This window comes from Arvicola amphibius, chromosome 6, assembly GCF_903992535.2.
Source record: "Arvicola amphibius chromosome 6, mArvAmp1.2, whole genome shotgun sequence".
NCBI classification, from domain to species: Eukaryota; Metazoa; Chordata; class Mammalia; order Rodentia; family Cricetidae; genus Arvicola; species Arvicola amphibius.
Genome location: NC_052052.2, coordinates 23,957,540 through 23,976,339, shown reverse-complemented (window position 1 = coordinate 23,976,339; position 18,800 = coordinate 23,957,540). Strand labels below are relative to the sequence as shown.

The 18,800-nt window shown below is 46.1% G+C and overlaps 1 protein-coding gene across 1 annotated transcript in view; it reads left to right on the top strand.

Annotated features, from left to right (window-relative positions):
• Window positions 1-18,800, top strand: part of Csmd2 (CUB and Sushi multiple domains 2) — a 551,269-nt gene that overhangs the window by 355,680 nt on the left and 176,789 nt on the right. The window contains exons 14-15 of the mRNA XM_038333470.1: window positions 6,410-6,736; window positions 9,477-9,671. Of these exons, the coding sequence (XP_038189398.1) occupies window positions 6,410-6,736; window positions 9,477-9,671 (522 nt within the window). The remainder of the gene's footprint in view (window positions 1-6,409; window positions 6,737-9,476; window positions 9,672-18,800) is intronic.

Below are 18,800 nucleotides of genomic sequence, written 5' to 3'. Positions count from 1 at the left end.
GTTATCCAGTCCCGGGTCAGACTCTGAACCCCATACCCTGCCTTCAGCACTGGGCTGCCAGCACCAGCACAGCGGCTTTGGTATTGACAGCTCAATTCTTTTTTCCCCTTTGAACCCAGAAACTTATTTGACGGTTTCCAGAAATGAGGTATTTTTCCTTATTCTCTCATTGTTGATTTCATGGCTTTATCAAGAGCAGAGGTAAATGTCACTGGGTCCCTTTTCCAGGCTCTACACCTGTCCGTGCATGGCCTCTGAGTTGCTGCCGTTGAGCTTGGGTTTTGATTTTGGATGGAGTGACGGAGCACCTGCTGAATGTCACTTACTGTCCTTTGGGTGGCTCAGCAGCCAAAAGGATGCTCAAGCGAGTCCTTAGCCTGGGTGACATTTGTCTCCCTGCAAAAGATACAGTAGGTTTTGTTCTGTGGCTGAATTGATAGAGATAGCCTTGCAGTCTAATGGAGGGTCCACGTTTTTAATGTCCTGTGGGCATGGAGGAAGGTCATTTTCCAAAGAGACATGGGGCATAAGCTTGGGTGAAACATTGGCAAGCTGAGGCAGGAGGATCACATTGTGTTTCAGACAACCCTGAGCTGTGTAGCAAGTACTGGACCAGGGAGGGCTACAAAGCAAGGCCACAGATGAGAGAAACAAATGAAACCCAACACGGTGGCACCTGCTTCCCAATACAGGCAGGCAGGAATACAATACAGAAGTTCAGGGTCATCCTGTGGCTGTGTAGGGCGTTCAAGGCCAGCATGGCCTATGTGAGACCCTGTTTAAGACACACAAAAAAGGTTTTGTCCCAAGTTTAAAGTCTGCAAGGTATCATTTAATACACACCAGTCATTAGACCTTTTAGATTTTTCTTATCTTTATTTTTTTGGTCCTCAGATTTAGATATTTTATTGTGTCTACATTGGTGTCTTGGGGACACACAAAATCGTAACTGACATGTCTTCATTCTGGAATGTTCCCATCCGTGCCATAAATATCATTTTGGCCTTTAAGTCTTTGTCAGGATTAGTGAAGGCAACCTTGGCTTTATCAACCATCCATTTTAATTGACATTTTGAAAACAGCGAAGCTAGCATAAGAACACCAAAAGGAAAGCACAGTATATTTTCTAGCAAGCCTTTTGTATTTCCCACTCAAGATCAATATTAAATTCCTATTACGTACAGTAATTACACACCTAGCTGTTAATGAGTTTTCCTCCCATTATTATTCCTCAAGCCTGGGCCTTGCGAGAGCACTCTGATGTGAAGTTTTGCTCAAGGTCGAGATTTTGCCACAGAGGATCCCCGGCTCACCCTCTAAGATGGATGCCTGCTGGTGGTGATGCGATCCAACTCTTTTCCGGTGCTCCTCTTTCAGGACACTAGGAAACCAGCTCCTCCCCTTCACTGATAATGTGACCTTTGTGGAATATTCCAGAGCAAGGAAGGGTGGAGCTCTTTGGGACAGAGAGCACTTCCTTTGCCTGCCCACCCTGGGACAGGATTGGGTCATCTCTAGAGCTGGAAGGCAGAGCTTTGAAAGGTCATATCCTTGCTCGAATAGTGTCAATAATCAGCCCTGTCTCCTTCAGAGTGCGAGAAGAAATGTCTGGGGAACTCTCCAGAAAGCTCTTAACCTTAAAGAAGGATCAAGAATCAGGAGTAACACAACAGCCGGGAACTGAGTGTTAAATTTAGAGGGGTGTGTGTGTGTGTGTGTGTGTGTGTGTGTGTGTGTGTGTGTTGCGTGTACATGGATATGTACAGGTACACATGCATAGGGGCCAGAGGTCAACTTCAGGTGTCTTCCTCAACCACTCTTCCACCTTATTTTTGAGATAGCACCTCTCCCTGAACCTTAAGTTCCTTGATTTGACAAGGCCAACTGGCCAATGATCATCAGAGATCCGCCCATCCCCACCCTAGCGCTGGAAGTACCTACTGTACCTGCTGCAGGCCTGAGTTGCCTATGGGTGCTGGGATCTCGGCTCCAGTCTTTCCGCTTGTCTGGCAGGCATTTTACCCAGCAAGCCATTCCTCCAGCCCCGGGGACTTTAACATCCTGACTGCTATTGAAGATGATCCTAATGTCTAGACCCCTTCAACCAATTGAAATGTGATATTTGGGGACCCAAGCTTTGGGTGAACTCGAACCCTCTTCCGGCGTAAAGACTGGGTAATTCTGCCTATCCTGTCACAGTTCAGGGTCTCGTCGCCTTAGCCTTGTATTTCATCCCCAGTTGAGGGAGTTGTCTTCCCAGCAGGTAAACCTGTACACGTGTGTTGTTATAAATTGCATTTTGTCTTCCTTTTAAGGCATCCTGCTTTGCATTTAAACATCTGTGGTGCTTCCTTTGAAATCCACTTTTTTTTTTCTTTCTAAATTGACTGCTTTTGCTTTCTCCCCTTTTGGTAATTTTGAAGATAAGCTACTTCATATTCTATTACTAATTACACTTAACATCTTTAAATACATGCTCTAACCTATATTTCTCTAATTAACCACAGAAACTATAAAACAGACTTTCTTGCAAGAGGAGGAAATTAGCATATCTCCTCGCTCCACCTTTCCCCAAGATATCAGTAGAATCTGAAATATTTTACCCACGGGTTCTGAGTGGAATGATGTTGTATGTGCTCTCTTCCAAGGAACATGTTTTATATTCACGTTCCATTTTACAGTCACCTTCATAGCAATTACAAGATTCTTTACTGTATTTGTTCTTTGCTGACTTTTTATTTTTTATGAACCACGTCTTTCTGGTCCTTGAATTCTTCATTTTGATTCATCCCTCCATGGCATAGGGGGGAAACCCCTCCAAGTGGTATTTTATGATATTTATGTGACTAGTACATTCTTGAAAGCATTGACGTCTGAGAGAAACTTTCTCTTGTCTTGGCGCTCACAGTTCAGCTGGATTGCACCCTATGTTTCTTGGGTCCCCGTCTGTCCCATGTCTTAGAGAAATGCCTTGCAGGTCACTCTACCCTATTTTCCCCTAGGTTCCTGAGTTGACTCAAGTATTTATTTCCAGAGTTTGGCCAATTCAGGTGCCCGAGTTTGAGAATAGGATGGGCTTGTGGGGCATACATCCTCATATCGCTACCTTTTCAAGGTGTACGATGCTCACTGATTCAATTCAGCAAGCATTAGTTGAGTACCTACTGTGTGCCAGATGCTACAAGAGCCATTAAATTAGACGTTAAAAGAATCAAGTTGGCAAGACTCCTGCTCTCAGAAGTGTCCTCTGGAGTAAAGAGGGCAAGTCTGTAATGCGCCGACCAACTGACAAGGTGATTGTCAAGATAAGATAAGCTGTCATGTATAACTGCTCTCAGGGTCCCAAATGATACCTGTAAGGGCTGGGGATGTAGCTCAGTGGTTGAACGCTTGCCTGGCATGTAAGGGGTCCTGGGCTCACTGCGCAGCACTGTGGGAAAAACAATGCAAAATAGTGCCTTTGCATAAAAAGACAAAAAAGATTCAGGTGTTAGCACGGTGACAGCAGACTCAGGTGCTAGGAATTAGATTCTCACAGCAGGTCTGTTTAGACGTCTTTAACAGACCACGTGACTGTCTCCTGCCCGTCTCAAAGGTTATTACCTTTGTCTATCATTTGTATGATGCTCCATCTGGACTTGTCCACATCTGGAGACAGCATGATGGAGTGGGGACATCCCTGCCTAGCCTAACTTGGTGCTGACGCCATGCCTGGGATAGACAGATAGATCTCCTGCAGATGTGAGGAGCTTCCTCCAGGTCTCCACCAGCAGACTCAGGTCCCGTGGATGTTCTTGGGTTCAGAGTGGGAGACAGTGGGAAGGAGTGGCTATGAGCTTCAGTCCCAGAGTCGGAATACTTCAACTGCCTAGTTGGCACTGCCTTTCATGAGCTAGCGTGGCCTTGGCAACTTACCCTCTCTGAATTTGTGGCTTCCGTTTTAAATGAGGTTAGTAACAGTACCCACCCTATGGGGTTCCTCGGATGGCTAAATTGGGTCTTTGATGGAAGCACTTAGAACAGGGTCTATACTTAGTAAATGCTCAATAATACATAATAATCACCACCATCAACTTTATCTCACACTGCCTAAAAGTGTTTTTATGCCCTTCTCTCCCCTTGGCACAGGTTCTTTCTATACTTAAGCAATAATATGATCACAGGGATAAACTGGCTGGATCTTAGCATCCAGGCTCCTTTTGCTGAGTTGGATGGGAGCGCTTCCAGAGGCGGCTAGAAAAGACACACTTCTTTCAGAAAAGGACATGGTTGGGGCAGCAGAGCCAGCCCAAAATGTCACACATGGAGCCAGTGTTTCCTCTGTGTGTTTGTTGTCTTTTAAATTTAGCAAACATGATTTTCGTTTTCAACTTGGCTTTATTATTCTAATTAGCAACTCAGATTCATTCAAGCATCAGTATTTGTGTGTGTGTGTGTGTGTGTGTGTGTGTGTGTGTGTATGTGCGCGCGCGGGGGAGTATGTGTGCATGTTGATATCTGTGTGGTGGTGTATCCGTTTGTGGGTATATGTGGGTGGGTGTGCATGCACACATGCATGTCTGTATAGAGGCCAGAGGCTAAGCTTCTGTGTCACTCCTCAGGGGCCATCCACCTTGTTTTTCGAGGCATCTCTTCCTGGGACCTGGAGCTCACTGATTAGGCTTGGCTGCTTGATCAGCAAGCCCCAGGAGACATCCTCTCTTCACCTCCAAACACGTACCACCACCCCCAGCTTTTCATGTAGGTGCTAGGGAGGCAACTTGGGCCCTCGTGAGACACACCCATCAACCGAGCCACCTCCCCAGTGCCTAAGTCACAGTATCATTAACACCGTGCATAAATGTCAGTGTTAAAGGGGGACTCACACAGCGGCTTGTGTTCATTATTGTCTCTTTGTGGTTCTGTTTGTTTACAGTGAGCCTGCAGCCACAAAAATTAAATGTAATTTCATTTGGAAAGAAGTCTCCCAGAAACCTACAACCCTAATACAGTTTTTATTTGGGGGCTCCTGTCCAATCTTTACCCATATATAAACAAGCATTTAATAGCTATCATCAAAGGTACACGTATAATTTTATGACCTACTATTTTACTTAAAATGATAGTTAGCGCTCTTTCCACAGGGTCGTATTTATCACTTTAATGATTGCCTTCATACCGCACCACATTAAAGACTATAATTTACTTCCCTTTATTGGGCTGACATATAGGTGGTTGGCATTTTTCCTCTGTGATGGAATTATGTCACCATCAACATCTTTATCCCCGTGTCTCTTTGTCTTTTGAATTAATTCCTAGAGATTACGGAGCTGGAGTGTGGGGTAGTCTGTGACTCTTAGAAGATCATACACTACCTCCCCAAAAGATCGCATCTTTAGTTCACAGCCTGCAATGATTGCGTGCGTGAGCGCTCATGCAACCCCATTGGTGTTGATGTTTATGTTTGTTTGTTTGTTTGTTTTTCTCTGTGCTTTCCCTACTGGCATGTGCTGCATTTGCACAGCGATTCTACTTTCCCATCTGAATCCTCTGAGTGTACTCTTTGCTTGACTGGGGGCCGCTCCTAGAGTAATGGAAAAACTTCTGCTCAGTCCTGATCTGTTCCCCATATCATAGCTATTGCGATTCTTTTTTCTCTCCATCCTGACATTTTCCTTTCAAGCTTTGGTTTAGTACGTTGGTTTGCTTTTCCATGCATTGCAGTGTTCTCCCTAAACCTCCTTGTAAGGTCTGTTAGAATTGGCATGATGACGACGCAAGGCTTCCGTTTGAGTGGATCCTTGGGGTATAGTGGGGAGAGATGACAGGAAATAGGCAGAGTGTCTGGACTCTGTCACAGGTCCCTACGCTGTTCCTCAAAGGCTTTGGGCTCTGAAATATGGTGATCACAGAGCATAGTGTGGCTGGGGTTTGAAGGGGTTAGAATCCTTGTGGATCTGACATGGATTCTCTCCTATCAAAGACATTTAGAGGAAAGAGGTGGGTGTGGTCCCCTTTATTGGGAGATAGTCACCCCTGTGTCATTAAGTCATGTCCTTTACTACTATAAACCAATAAAACAAGCTGTGCCTCTTCAAGTCTGCTTGAATGATGGTTTCTTCCCTACCACAAGGGACCAAGGACAGCAAAGCTGCCTAGGGTGGGCATATTGAGGTGGGACAGAGACTAATAAAAAACCAACTCTGCCGTAGATGCCTTTTGCCAAAGGGACACTTCATTGCTATACCCAGCATGGAACCCAGCATGCCTCCCAGCTACAACCTTGCACCCAGCCAGTCCAGCCCAACCCTGGTATCATTCATTCTTTCTCTTTCCGCAAAGATGAAGATCATCCTCCCAGGGCCAGTCCTCAGTGGCTCCTGCAAACTATGGGAGGTACCCCCTAACCTCCACTGCTCTTCCCTTACAGTTTCCTGCTTCTTCAACTTCACCAGCCCCTCTGGGATCGTCCTGTCTCCTAACTACCCTGAGGACTACGGCAATCATCTTCACTGTGTCTGGCTCATCCTGGCCCGGCCTGAGAGCCGCATCCACCTGGCCTTCAACGACATTGACGTGGAGCCTCAGTTTGATTTCCTAGTCATTAAAGATGGCGCCACGGCTGAGGCCCCGGTGCTAGGCACCTTCTCAGGAAATCAGCTCCCCTCCTCCATCACCAGCAGTGGCCACGTAGCCCGTCTAGAGTTCCAGACCGATCACTCCACAGGCAAGAGGGGCTTCAACATCACCTTTACCAGTAAGTGCTCTCTCTGTCACCAACATCGCCTTTACCAGTGAGTCCTCCCTCTGTCACCGGCGACTATACCTACCTCTGAGCTTCTACTGAGAGAGTGATTGAAGGGCTCCCATGGAGGATCAGCAGTGCAGTGGGCTAGTCCCAAAGCAGGTCTTGCTGCTGGGTCTGCTGGTGCTCCTCCCAGCTCCTCCTAGCTCCTCCCAGCTCCTCCCAGTTCCTCCCAGCTCCCAGCTCCCAGTTCCCAGGAAGAAGCATAGAGTTGTCTCCTGAGTGGGCCAACTGCTCATTTCTGAGGTGTCACAGGCTGTAAGCATTTATTTCCATAGATGTCTTCTCCCAGCTAGAAGCAGGGAGTAGCTCTGGGGGAAAAGCCCCTTAAGTTCTCTCGTCAGCTCCCCACCCCTGAATCCCCAGATCCGCAAACGTCGCCTCCTCCTGACCACTGCCATTCTCCATTTGGCTTTGGCCAAGTCCCCTCCCCATAATCAAAACAGAAGCCAAGCCTTGAGCTGCGTTTCCCTGGCGTGCGTTTCCCCAAGGCTGACTGCGGCTTCTCAGAAGTCATTTCTCACAGTCGCTCTCATGGCCAGTATGGAAGCTGTCACCTTCATTCTCCTTCCCGAGCCCGAAGCCCAACCTGAAGCTCAGCCATGGTTTTTTTTTTTTTTTTCTCATGTCTGTGTCTCCGGATTCAGTGGACATGAGAAGTGGGTAAGACCTGGGAACGGCGAGCTTCCAGGGAGCAAGAATCCATTATGAGGTCACAGGAAGCCATAAACCTGGTGAACTTGGCCATGACTGGGAGTCATTAACCAGCCACACACACACATACACACACGCACATGCATGCACACACACACACACACACACGTACACACTCAGGAAATGCTCTGTAGTTGCTCATCCATCTCACGCACTTTGACAGAACATCTCTCCTCCTAAGCCCAGCTGCCACCCTTGTCACAGAAGCCTTGTCCCTTGACTCCACCCACCCTTTTAAATCTAGGTGCTATGGGATAAGCCATTTGTAACCCAAGCTGAAGCCCCATTCACCCAATTCAAGGGCAGCAGACTCAGTGGAAAAAAATCAGCTCCCCCATACCATTTCACCAAGAAGTTCCTGTCACAATGGCCTAGGGACAGAAGGAAGTAGAGCTCGCTCTCTCTCTCTCTCTCTCTCTCTCTCTCTCTCTCTCCCCCTACACACACACACACACACACACACACACACACACTCTGTCTCCCCGGATCCCCCCATCACCAGGAAGTTCCTGTCGCAATGGCCTAGGGACAGAAGGACACACCCCCCCACCCCATCTTCTATGCCTGCTGCCCTAGCACTGATGGTTCTGGCCTTTAGCTTCTCTGTCCTCAAACCCATTTTCCATGAAACCATGGGCTCTAGAATGGGAGCACATACGTTATTCATCTTCCCATGCCCTTGCAAGCTCTCAGCTGTAGGAAAGAGCGCCAAATCATTGCTGCATAGGTGTGTACACATGCGTGCAGAGATGTGTGCATACATGTGTGTGCGCACGTGTACATATATGTGACTGGTAGGTAGGGTTTTGACTTCCAAGCCCCAAGCTCCACTCGTCTCAGCAATCAGTGTCAACTTCACGGCCATAGTTCCTAATGCGGACAAGGGGGAGACTGAGTCTAGGCTGACCTGGACCTTCGTGTTTCATAGAGAAGGGTGTGGAGACTCAGCCGTGCTTGTGTTAAACCAACAATCTTCATGCCCACTCACACGCAGCGATGGAGCCTGTCTCCATCCTTTGTACAGCGGGGGCTTATACAGGGCCTGGCATCCCAGGCATCATCTGGTGAAAAGAGACCAGGAATGTTCTTGGTCGAGCTGGTAGGAGGAAAGTATATCCTTTCCTGCAGGGAAGGGGAGTCCCTTGGAGGATGGGGACTCATGCTTAGGAAATACACAGTCACCAAAGCCTCAGCCACGGTGTTCCTCATCAACCTTCAGAATGACCCTCATTGACCCTGTCGGAGATCCGCACGATCCATTTTAGAGGTCAGGAAACTGAGGCGTATGTAGTAGCTTGGCAAACGTGGCCCAGGACCACATGCTCATAAGGGGCAATGTGTGCCACACTCAGTGTCCTGTCTCTCTTTCTCGGCTCACTCACCCCATTATCAGTTACCGGGCAGAAGGAGAAGCAGCCCTGGCATTCGGCAAAGACATAAAGGCAATGGCTTCAGACAAGGCTAATTCCAGGGCAGCTACTTCATGATGTCCGCTTTTCTATCCATGTCACAGGACTGGGACCCGTCCTCCCCACACCATCTGTGGTCCCTTAGCTATCTGAAGCGTGGCATGGATTTGACACTGAAAAGACAGATCTGCCACTTAGCTGCATGGAACCTCAGTTTCCCCTCTGGTAAAGGAGGGTAATCATATCTCCGTGATAGAATTTTGATGTGATACAATTAACTACCACGAGGAGCATGGCTCACCACCTGATCTGTCAGCGTTCCTTAGAATGAAGCGCTCACACAGGCTGAAGTTCAAGTTTATCGTGAGCCTGGTTTGTGACCAACGGATTCTGTCTCTCATAACCACAGGGTCCCAGTTTCTGGGACACCTAGCATCCCTCCTAGCATGCCAAGTTCTTGAGGAAGCCACAGAGTTCTGAGGCTATGGGCAGCTCATTTTCTTTGTTGGTTTATGTGTGTGATCCCCCCACATCTAATCATTGCCTGGGTCCCCCACCCCCTTCCTCAGCCTTCCGACACAACGAGTGCCCAGATCCTGGCGTTCCAGTAAACGGCAAGCGGTTTGGTGACAGCCTGCAGCTGGGCAGCTCCATCTCCTTCCTGTGTGATGAAGGCTTTCTCGGGACGCAGGGCTCGGAGACCATCACCTGTGTTCTGAAGGAGGGCAGCGTGGTGTGGAACAGTGCCGTGCTGCGCTGTGAAGGTGAGTGCCCGTGGTGTAGCACGGTGGCTGTCATCCTGAAGGAGGGGCTCCAGTCACCATGGTCCGTCTCTGCATCCATCTACCTTCTCCTCCAGTGACCCAGGGCCTCTCCTTGCCCTCCTACGAGGGTGAAAGGCCCGACGGGAATGCTTTGCTTGAGAATTTGAACTGTAACCAGAAGCTAAACAGGACAAACTGCTTCTGGAATGTCAGTCACCAAAGGGTATCTTCTTTCAGCTGTGAGGACCTGGGTTTCTACTTCCTGTCCCAACTTGGAGTTTTCCCTCTCCAGGCTGCCTGTTGTCCTTTCCTGCATATGTTCAGTCCTCTCATTTCTGGCCTCTCCCAGCTCCAACAGCTGTGCCCCTTAAACGCTACCTCGATATCCTATGGTCACTCTCCAGGTGATGTAGGACAGGCCACCTGGAAGACACGTGACTCTCAGTGAGTGCCAGGCTCACTACAGCATCTGCCCAGTCTACCTTGTGTCTCACGGCAGTTTTGAAACTTCCCAGACAAGCATTTGCATCAATAGACAGCAGATTTTAAACACAGGTTATGCCTCCCGAGGACAGGGCTCATGTCAAATCTGTGTACCACACACAGGCCTGGCCCAGATCAGTGGTCTGTGAGACTCTCGATGGCCAGATGCTGCATGTCCCTAAAGCTTGTTTAGGGTGGTCATGCTGTTTGGACAGGCAGGGGCTGTGCTTTTGTCTGTCTCAGTAATAGACAAAGGACAGAGACCTGTGAGACCCGCCTTAGACCCAGATCCCACCCCATAAGTGAGAGGTCCCAGGAGGATAAGGAGGGGAGGCTTTGCCACCCAGCTGACAGGTGTGAGATAGGAAGGACCATCCAGAGGCCTCTGGATGAGCCGGTTTTCCTCTGCAGCCTCTAGTTTTTCAACTGGAAAACAGAAAAGAGATGAGAGGATGATAAAAGATAGGCATCTTTCAAGGGTCACAACCAGCATAAAGCAAGCGCTGTGCTCCCGTTGGTGCGGGAGCTCCGCAAAGTTAAGACCATCCCGGCTCACAGCCTTCCACCCCGCAGAGTGTCCAACAGCCGCGCAACAGTTAATGCTGCTTGTTGAATGAGTGAATGATTCCTGAACCTGCACACACACCCTCCATGAGCAATGTGTCACTGGCAGACCTATTCTCTCCTCCAATAGCCAACCAGTCAGGTCACATTGGGGAAGCTCCATGGCCCTTCTGTGCCTCAGTCTTCCCCTCCATAAAAGGCAGGTGTTTCAAGAACCTCCCAGCTGAGTTGCTGTAGGCATGACTGGCAGACAGAGAACCCTCAGTATGTATGGCGGTTGATATTATTTGAACTTGATTTTAACCATTTCTTCATCAGGCCAACCAGATCAGAGGGAGGGGTTATATGTTGAGAAAAGTAAAGTTAAAAGTCTCAGAGCAGGGGAGACGCAAGGCCCAGGAGCGTGTCCTCACCACCTTGCTTCCTCCTCCCGCCTGTGCCTGACGAGGCCCAGCTTCTTGATCAGCATCTTTGTCTTGCTCTTTTCTGTGTATTTTTTTTTTAATTAAGTATCCCCACCTGGTGGACAATTAAATGAAGACACTAATGGCCTTTTAGGCACACTTAATATATTCTGAGAGCCACTCCGGTTTAGAGAGAATGTAATAGGACAAGGTAAGAAGGAAATGGCTTCTAAATTCGGAAAGGAGAAAGACCGTCACCTGCAGATCTGAAGGCAGGAGGGGGACAGAGGTTTTCTTAAAGGGCCAGAGAGGGAATACTTTCAACCTCTCTACTCCACTCTGTGGCTGCCAATCAAAGGCGCTCAAGGGCCTCACCTGCATGGCTAAGCTGAGCGTGGCCAACAGCAGTGTTTGTAGTTGGGTGTGTTGAAAGTCAGAAATGTCCTAAGAAAGGTTTCCAGATTCAGGCGGCTGCTTTCCAGCCGAGCCTGGACGTCCTGCATGTTCTTGTCTTCATCACAAGAACCAAATCGCGTGCCGTTCTGAGACAGGTGTTGGCACATGTCACCGAATTGCAGCCTAGCACCAGCCCCCAGGAGCAGGGAGAGTTACTGGCCCTCCTGATGTCCAAGAAGACAGGTCACCTACCCAGCACCCTCCCAGCCCGTGCACAATGGTGCCAGGTTTTACACCCAGATCCTGGGCTGCCGCCCCCTTTTAGGATTATATCGCTGCAGAGATTGTAATATCAAACATCTTCAAGAAAGACTTCAAAGTTTTCCCGCCGAGAACAAAAAGCGGGTGTTCTACTTCTCACATCCCAGTAGGAAATGAAAACAAAAGGAAGCATATTGCCTGTCGCCCAAGACAAGTCTCAGAAAGTGGGAGCATAAAGAAATGACGGTAGTGAGACATATGTATCGGTTGTGACAATGGAAGTAATTTAAGTCCCCATTAAAAACAAAGACTCTCAAACTGGACCCGGGAAAATGCTCAGGCTCACAGAATTACATTGGGGAAGAAAGAGAGCGGTGAGCTCTATTGAACGCCTTCATCCGTCAGTCTGTAAAGGAGGCTGTCATAAAACTTTCAAACCATGTCCATGTGCAATTTTTTTTTTAAAGTTCACAAAAAGTAAAGTTCATTTACCGTGGGAAAACTGTTTAAGAATCCGGAGCAGCAGCTGGAGAGATGTCTCAGGCAGTAAACTGCGTGCCACATAAGCAGGACCTGAGTTCGGATCCCCAACACTCCTGTCACAAGCTGGGCCTTGGACGTGGAGGCCTCCTGTCCAAGCAGCATAGCTTACAACCAGTATCTCATCCCTTTGCGGATGCTGGTTGAGCATCTTCTGTGTGTCAGGTACTAGGGTAGGCCCAGGAGCTCGCCTCTCTTCTGTTACTGAGCCTGTACCACCCAATCAAGGCAGGACCCTCCCTTCCCTTTCAGCCTCAAACCCAAACCCTTAGTCAGCTCTGCTTGGGTTAAGTGCCCACTTGTCACCATCACCACGCTGCTCTGGAATCAACTTCCGGCATGATGTTGCATCCCTAAGAAAAGCCTGATATGTTTCTCTGATCGTCTCTAATAGGTGAAAGCACACCTTTATAAGAATTTAAAGTGCCTCTCTAGTTCATGCATTCTAATGGTAGGACAGGTCTCAAGTTGTTTATTGATCTCTGAGGGTCTATTTCTTCCTCCTGTGATTTCTGTTTAAACTGAATTGTTCATCACAAGACATCTCTTCCATCCCGAATTTGTCTGTGTGTGAGAAGGTATGTGCAGGTGTGTATGTGTGTCTGCAAATGCATATATGTATAAGAGTGTGAGGGTGCATGTGTGCAGATGTGTGTGCATGATCATACACACACATATAGACAAGAGGACAGCCTCAAGAATGCCTCAGGAACTATCTACCTTGCTTTTCCCTGTTGTTTCCATTTGTTTGTTTGTTTGTTTGGACAGTCTCTCACTGGGCGTCTCTCACACACCAGAGGTCCCATGTTATTTCTCAGAAGCTGTCCAACCCTTTTACTGGACAGAATCTTTTACTGGAACCTGTGGCTTACCAATTAAGCCAGGTTAGCTGGGCAGCAGAGTCCCAGTAGTCCACCCATCTTTTGGCATGTGTGCTGGGACTCTACTGACTGAGCTGTCTCCCAGCCCCTTGAATCCTGAATTCTGCTGATCACTTCCCCGAATGGCTGCTTAACACAGCCCCCTCTCTCTTGTACTTCTTTAATTGGCACAAAGATCTAGATACTTAATCAGACTCGGATTCCTTTTTCATTTTTTTAATTGCCAGACCATTTAATGGGCAGGGCTTTGTAACTCCATCAAAGGCGCACGACGTCCTATTGCCCGTCTTTTGGGCATTAGGAGCTGTCTGTGATCCCAGCCTGGAGACTGTAACATGGCGACACTTCATTTGTTTCATCTTTTGTAAGCTGAACTACTTGAAGAAAACATGTCTTATGCTAAGATATAGTTCAAAAAGGGGAGATCGGAGAAACAATTATTTTCTTTTATATTTTTTTATTTGCATATTAACGAATGGACTTCCTAACATCTTCCAAAGTTGGTTCACTTTAAACGTCATTGGAGGTCAATGGACGTACATTCATCTTGTCTGTTTACAGCTCCTTTTCTAGCTGATGTCCACATTGTCCTCCTGGCTAGCAGCAGCCCTTTGAGGATGGTTCTTCTTGGACATTTTCCACCCCTGACCTAGAATCAGTTGTTTCTCTAAGGTGCCGTTTAGTGCAAATTGATGTTTAGAACCTAGCGTACTAAGAGTGCTTATTACTATTGACTCGCCCCATGCGTGTAAGCCTTTTCAGTGAACGCAGCTGAGAAATGCTTTTTCGAAGAAAATGCATGCAGGTTCATTTCATTTCAAACGAAGAAGCTTTTATCCGTTAACCTTATCTTCCTTGATACCGTCCTCACCTGTCTCTTCACTCCTGCTCAAAACTACAAGCCCCTCACAACACCATCGTGACTTCCGTGTGGCGATGCCTCTCCGGGACTCTCAGAATAGTAAAGACAGCGCTACCAACATAACACGCTTTACCAAAACTGTCATTGTCGTCACCACCATCATCACCCTGTTCTTTTCTTGTTTTGTTTGTTTGTATGTTTTTATTTTTGTTTTTTCAAGACAGGGTTTCTCAGTAGCTATGGAGCCTGTCCTGGAACTCGCTGTGTAGACCAGGCTGTCCTCGAACTCACAGAGATCCGCCTGCCTCTGCCTCCCGAGTGCCGGGATTAAAGGCGTGCGCCACCACCACCTGGCTGACACCCCATTCTTTATATTATTTCCTCACAGGGATGGGCTATTAAATTACTATTGTTTAAAGTCTCTTTAGGTTCTTATACATAAATATGCAGTATAGTATTGTATTCAGTTTAAGTTTTTAGAAATTACACATCGAATTCAAGCATTTTATTTTTATTTTATTTATTTATTTATTTATTTATTTATTTATTTATTTATTTTGGTTTTTCGAGACAGGGTTTCTCTGTGGCTTTGGAGCCTGTCTGGAACTAGCTCTTGTAGACCAGGCTGGTCTCGAACTCACAGAGATCCGCCTGCCTCTGCCTCCCGAGTGCTGGGATTAAAGGCGTGCGCCACCACCGCCCGGCGAATTCAAGCATTTTAATTATGCAAAGTGATGACATAGTTCCAGAGTTAAATCTGTCAAAAAAAAAAAAAAAAAAAACTGGGGAAAGTGAAGCTCTGAGTGTATCCCTGCTACCCATGGGGGATGTTCCATATTCCTGATCTACCTGTTCATCAATTGTTCATCTAAGTGGGTCCCAACACTTTAATACTAATTTAACTTTTTTTTTTAAAGTTTTGTTTTTACTTTTCAGTTGTTTGTGTGTGCATATGTACGTCTATGTGTCGTTATTTGTATATGAGTGCAGCTACCTGTAGAGGCCAGTAAAAGGTATTAGATCCACTGGCGCTGCAGGTGACTGTGAACTGGGCCGCCCCGCCCACACGGGTGCTGGAAACTGACCTCAGGTCTCTCAGGTCTCCTGTAAGAGCAGTACTTGCTCTTAACCACTGAGCCATCTCTTTAGCCTTTCATTAGCTTTCATGTTAGTTCTTCTTTAGATAAACAGAACCAAGGGCGTGCACATGCACACTGAGACACACTGCATGCATTTAGTCAAAAAAAAAAAACCCAACAACAAATTCTTTAAAAGTTAAATTAGTATGAAAGTGTTAGTACTCGCTTAGATGAAGCATAAAGAAAATATAATGCCATTTCTCTAAGTGATGTTCAGAAGCTGAACTCTTAAAGAGACATTGCATCTAGGACTTCTCCTGTCTAGATCCTGGGCCGCTCTGGAAGTAACAGAATACAGAACTGAATAGAGAGGTCAGTTGGCTATCATAGGTGCACAAGAAGAAATTAACCATCTGAAGCAGTGGAATAGAACAGAGGAAAACCAGAACGCGGGGGCCATCAGAGGAAGGAATTAAATTCCCCTCTGGAGATTTGAGGTAGCATTGTTTACCCATCTACAGCCCAGGGCATGCAACTTTGCCTTTGGTCTGTGGCCTTCCTGGAACTTGAACAAGGAGATCAGCATCCAGCAGCCAGAGAGGCGGGGCCTGGGATGAATAAGAACCCAGACTCCTTGTCTGCTTGAGACCTCTGGGGCTCAGCAGCAGGCACATCCCACCTACCTCTGAGCGCTCATACATGCGCCGAAGGAACTTATTCAGTAAGATGATGGAGCAGTTTTGAAAACTAGTTACAGAAGCGATAATACACGTGTGCGATTTAGTTCTCGGGGTTTTATATAGACGCCATCTAATTACTTAGTTTCTCTAAGCCTCCACTCACAGAAATCAGAGCAATAATCCCCTTCTATAGAATGAGGGTAATAACATATGTGCCTTGTTGCTTTGCAGTTTTCACGAGGATAATCCACATTAAGCCCCGACACCTGGCAAGCGCTGGGTAACCCTCCAGCTCCTTTCTGTCTGTATGACAGTAGTGTGCTCTGGGTTGTGGGAGGATTTGAAGACAGAGGTCTTCAGGTTTAAATCTCAGCTCTGACTTCATTAGCTTAATGGCCTTTATCGAGGGTCTTAACCTGCGTGGCCCCGCTTACCTCCTCTGTAAAACTGGGATAACAACTTTATTCACCTGCGTTTGGATGACATGTCAAAGCAACCCAATGAGTAAGTGATCCGGAGGCAGTGACGGTCTTCTGTTGTCATTGCTGTTGTTATCTTCTGTGTTAAATTCCTAATGTACTTCTCTATTAAGAATGTCTGGGCCGGGGATAGAGGGATGGCTCAGTGGTTAAGAGCACTTGTTGCTGTTCCAGAGGACCCAGGTTCAAGTCCTGACTTCCATATAGCTGCTCACAACCAGCTGTAACCCAGTTCTGGGAGATGTGACACTCTCTTCTGGCCTGTTCAGGCACTAGGTACACACATAATGCAGTGAAAGGCTGGCAAAACACTCATACATGTAAAATAGTCAAATACAATACAGTATGTTCAGAAAAAGAATCCCTGGGCTGAGGATGCATCTCAGCCGGTAGAACCCTTGCCTAGCACGTAAAAATCCCTGTGTTCAATCCCCAGCACTGTGTAAGCTAGATGTGGGGGCGCTGGCCTGTAACCCCAGCACTCTGGAGATGGAGGCAGAATCAGAGTCATCCTTGGCTACTTAGTGAGTTTGGGGCCATCCTATTTAAATCGGAGGTTGCTCAATCGTTTCCTGGCCGCCCAGACCCCAAATAATCACACAGAAACTAATTAATTACAATGCTGTTTGGCCAATAGCTTAAGCATATTTCTAGATAGCTCTTACATCTTAAACTAACTGATTTCTATTATTTTATATTTTACCAGAAGGCTCGTGGCTTACCAGTGCCAGCAGCACACAGGCATCTTTGTCTCCAGCAGCTACATGGCATCCCTCCGACTCTGTCTACTCTCTCTCTACGTCTCTCATTGGAATTTCCACCTTGCTTTACTCTGTTAAGCTGTTGGCCATAAACAGATTCTTTATTAACCAACGACAATAAAACATATTCACAGCATACAGAAGGGAATCCCACATCACCTCCCCATTTCCATCTAAATAAAAAGAAACATTTTAACTTTAACATAGTAAAATTACATACATACAACAAAACAAGTATCTAGCAAGAATTACAGTTACAATATTTAGTCCAGTTACATTTGTCAAATTAAGGAAACTACTCTATCATCTATCCTATCTTTGTGATTCTCAAGCTTTATATCTAGTTTATCTTTTATCATAACTAAGGAAACGTATAATTATAACTATCTGTTCTTCAACTCCCATCAAAGACTCCAGAAGGAAATAATATTACCTAAGTAAACAGGAAGTGCATTGTGGGCAGCTTCCAAAACTCTAGAATTGACAGAAACATCTCACTGCCTGGACAGTCACCCAAAGTTCTTCTGTAATATTGGGGAACCTATCTTAGGCCTACAGGTCCATAGTATCTGGCAGACTTTTCCACAAAGCAGGAAATTTTAAAGACTGTTCCACCTATATTGGCAGTTTGTCAGTCACTTTTCTTTGTATCCTGCAGAATTTCTGGCAGACTCTTTCATGAAGCAGGAACCCTGAAGGACTGTCTTACCTTCTTTAGGTAACTTTAGCAGTCATTTTTCTCTGGGTCCTGCATGTCCAGTTTATACAGCGTACCATCAAGCAGTCCAGGCAAGAGCAGTTTTTTACCCAAATGGCTAACAAACTCCATGAGGAGCTTTTTAGATGCCCATCTTTCTCTTGAAATAATTGGTGCTGCCAGGAGCAGATGTGTCTCATTGTCATAAAAAGTCCTAAGTTCTTAAAATATTTTAAATGTCATATTATTTTAGTCTTTGAAAGGTCTGAACAATACCTATCTAACTGAAATATATTTCTTTATATCTAGAAAATCTAACTAATATGACTACAAGCTTGAATATTATAAATTACTATCTATTAACCTGCATTTCTTAATTATACATTACATCTTTAACTGAGCTGCTCAAACCACAATACCTTAATCGAGAGTAGAAATACGCATATAACAAAATTGACCTTAAATTTGCTTCAGTAAACCAAGACCCATACCAATGCAAAGTATTCATCTCTATAGCATGTTCTGCTATAAATGTAAACATTTATAAACAATCATTTAGGGAACTTGGGCGTAGTTCTCTCCAAACTGCTTCCTGCTTTTTGTTGGGTGAAGTATATGTTTGGGGGGTTTGCGGAGACCTTTTGGGGGATATTGGCCAATCAAACCACATTAGTCTGGAAGGAATCTACAGATTCTCGTCCTCTATGGAAACAAAAGCAGAACCTCTTTCCCAAAGCAACATATCCTTAGACCCAAATTTTGAAATCAAGATACCCTTGAAGTATATATGTTGGTTTAACTTAGCAGCCTGTACAATGAAGTGTCTCTCTGTACTTAGCTCATTCACAGTCAAAAAAGTCAAAGAAAACACAATAATAAACATAAGCCAAACTCTGTGTATTTTCTATTTTTACATGGCTTATTTTTCTTTACTCCTTTAATCTATGACTGTCTATACTCCGTCTCTTTAAAGATTTTTGTTTTATTTTTTAAAAACAATTTACTTCCTTTTATCAGTCTATATTCTTTTTCCTCTCTCTCT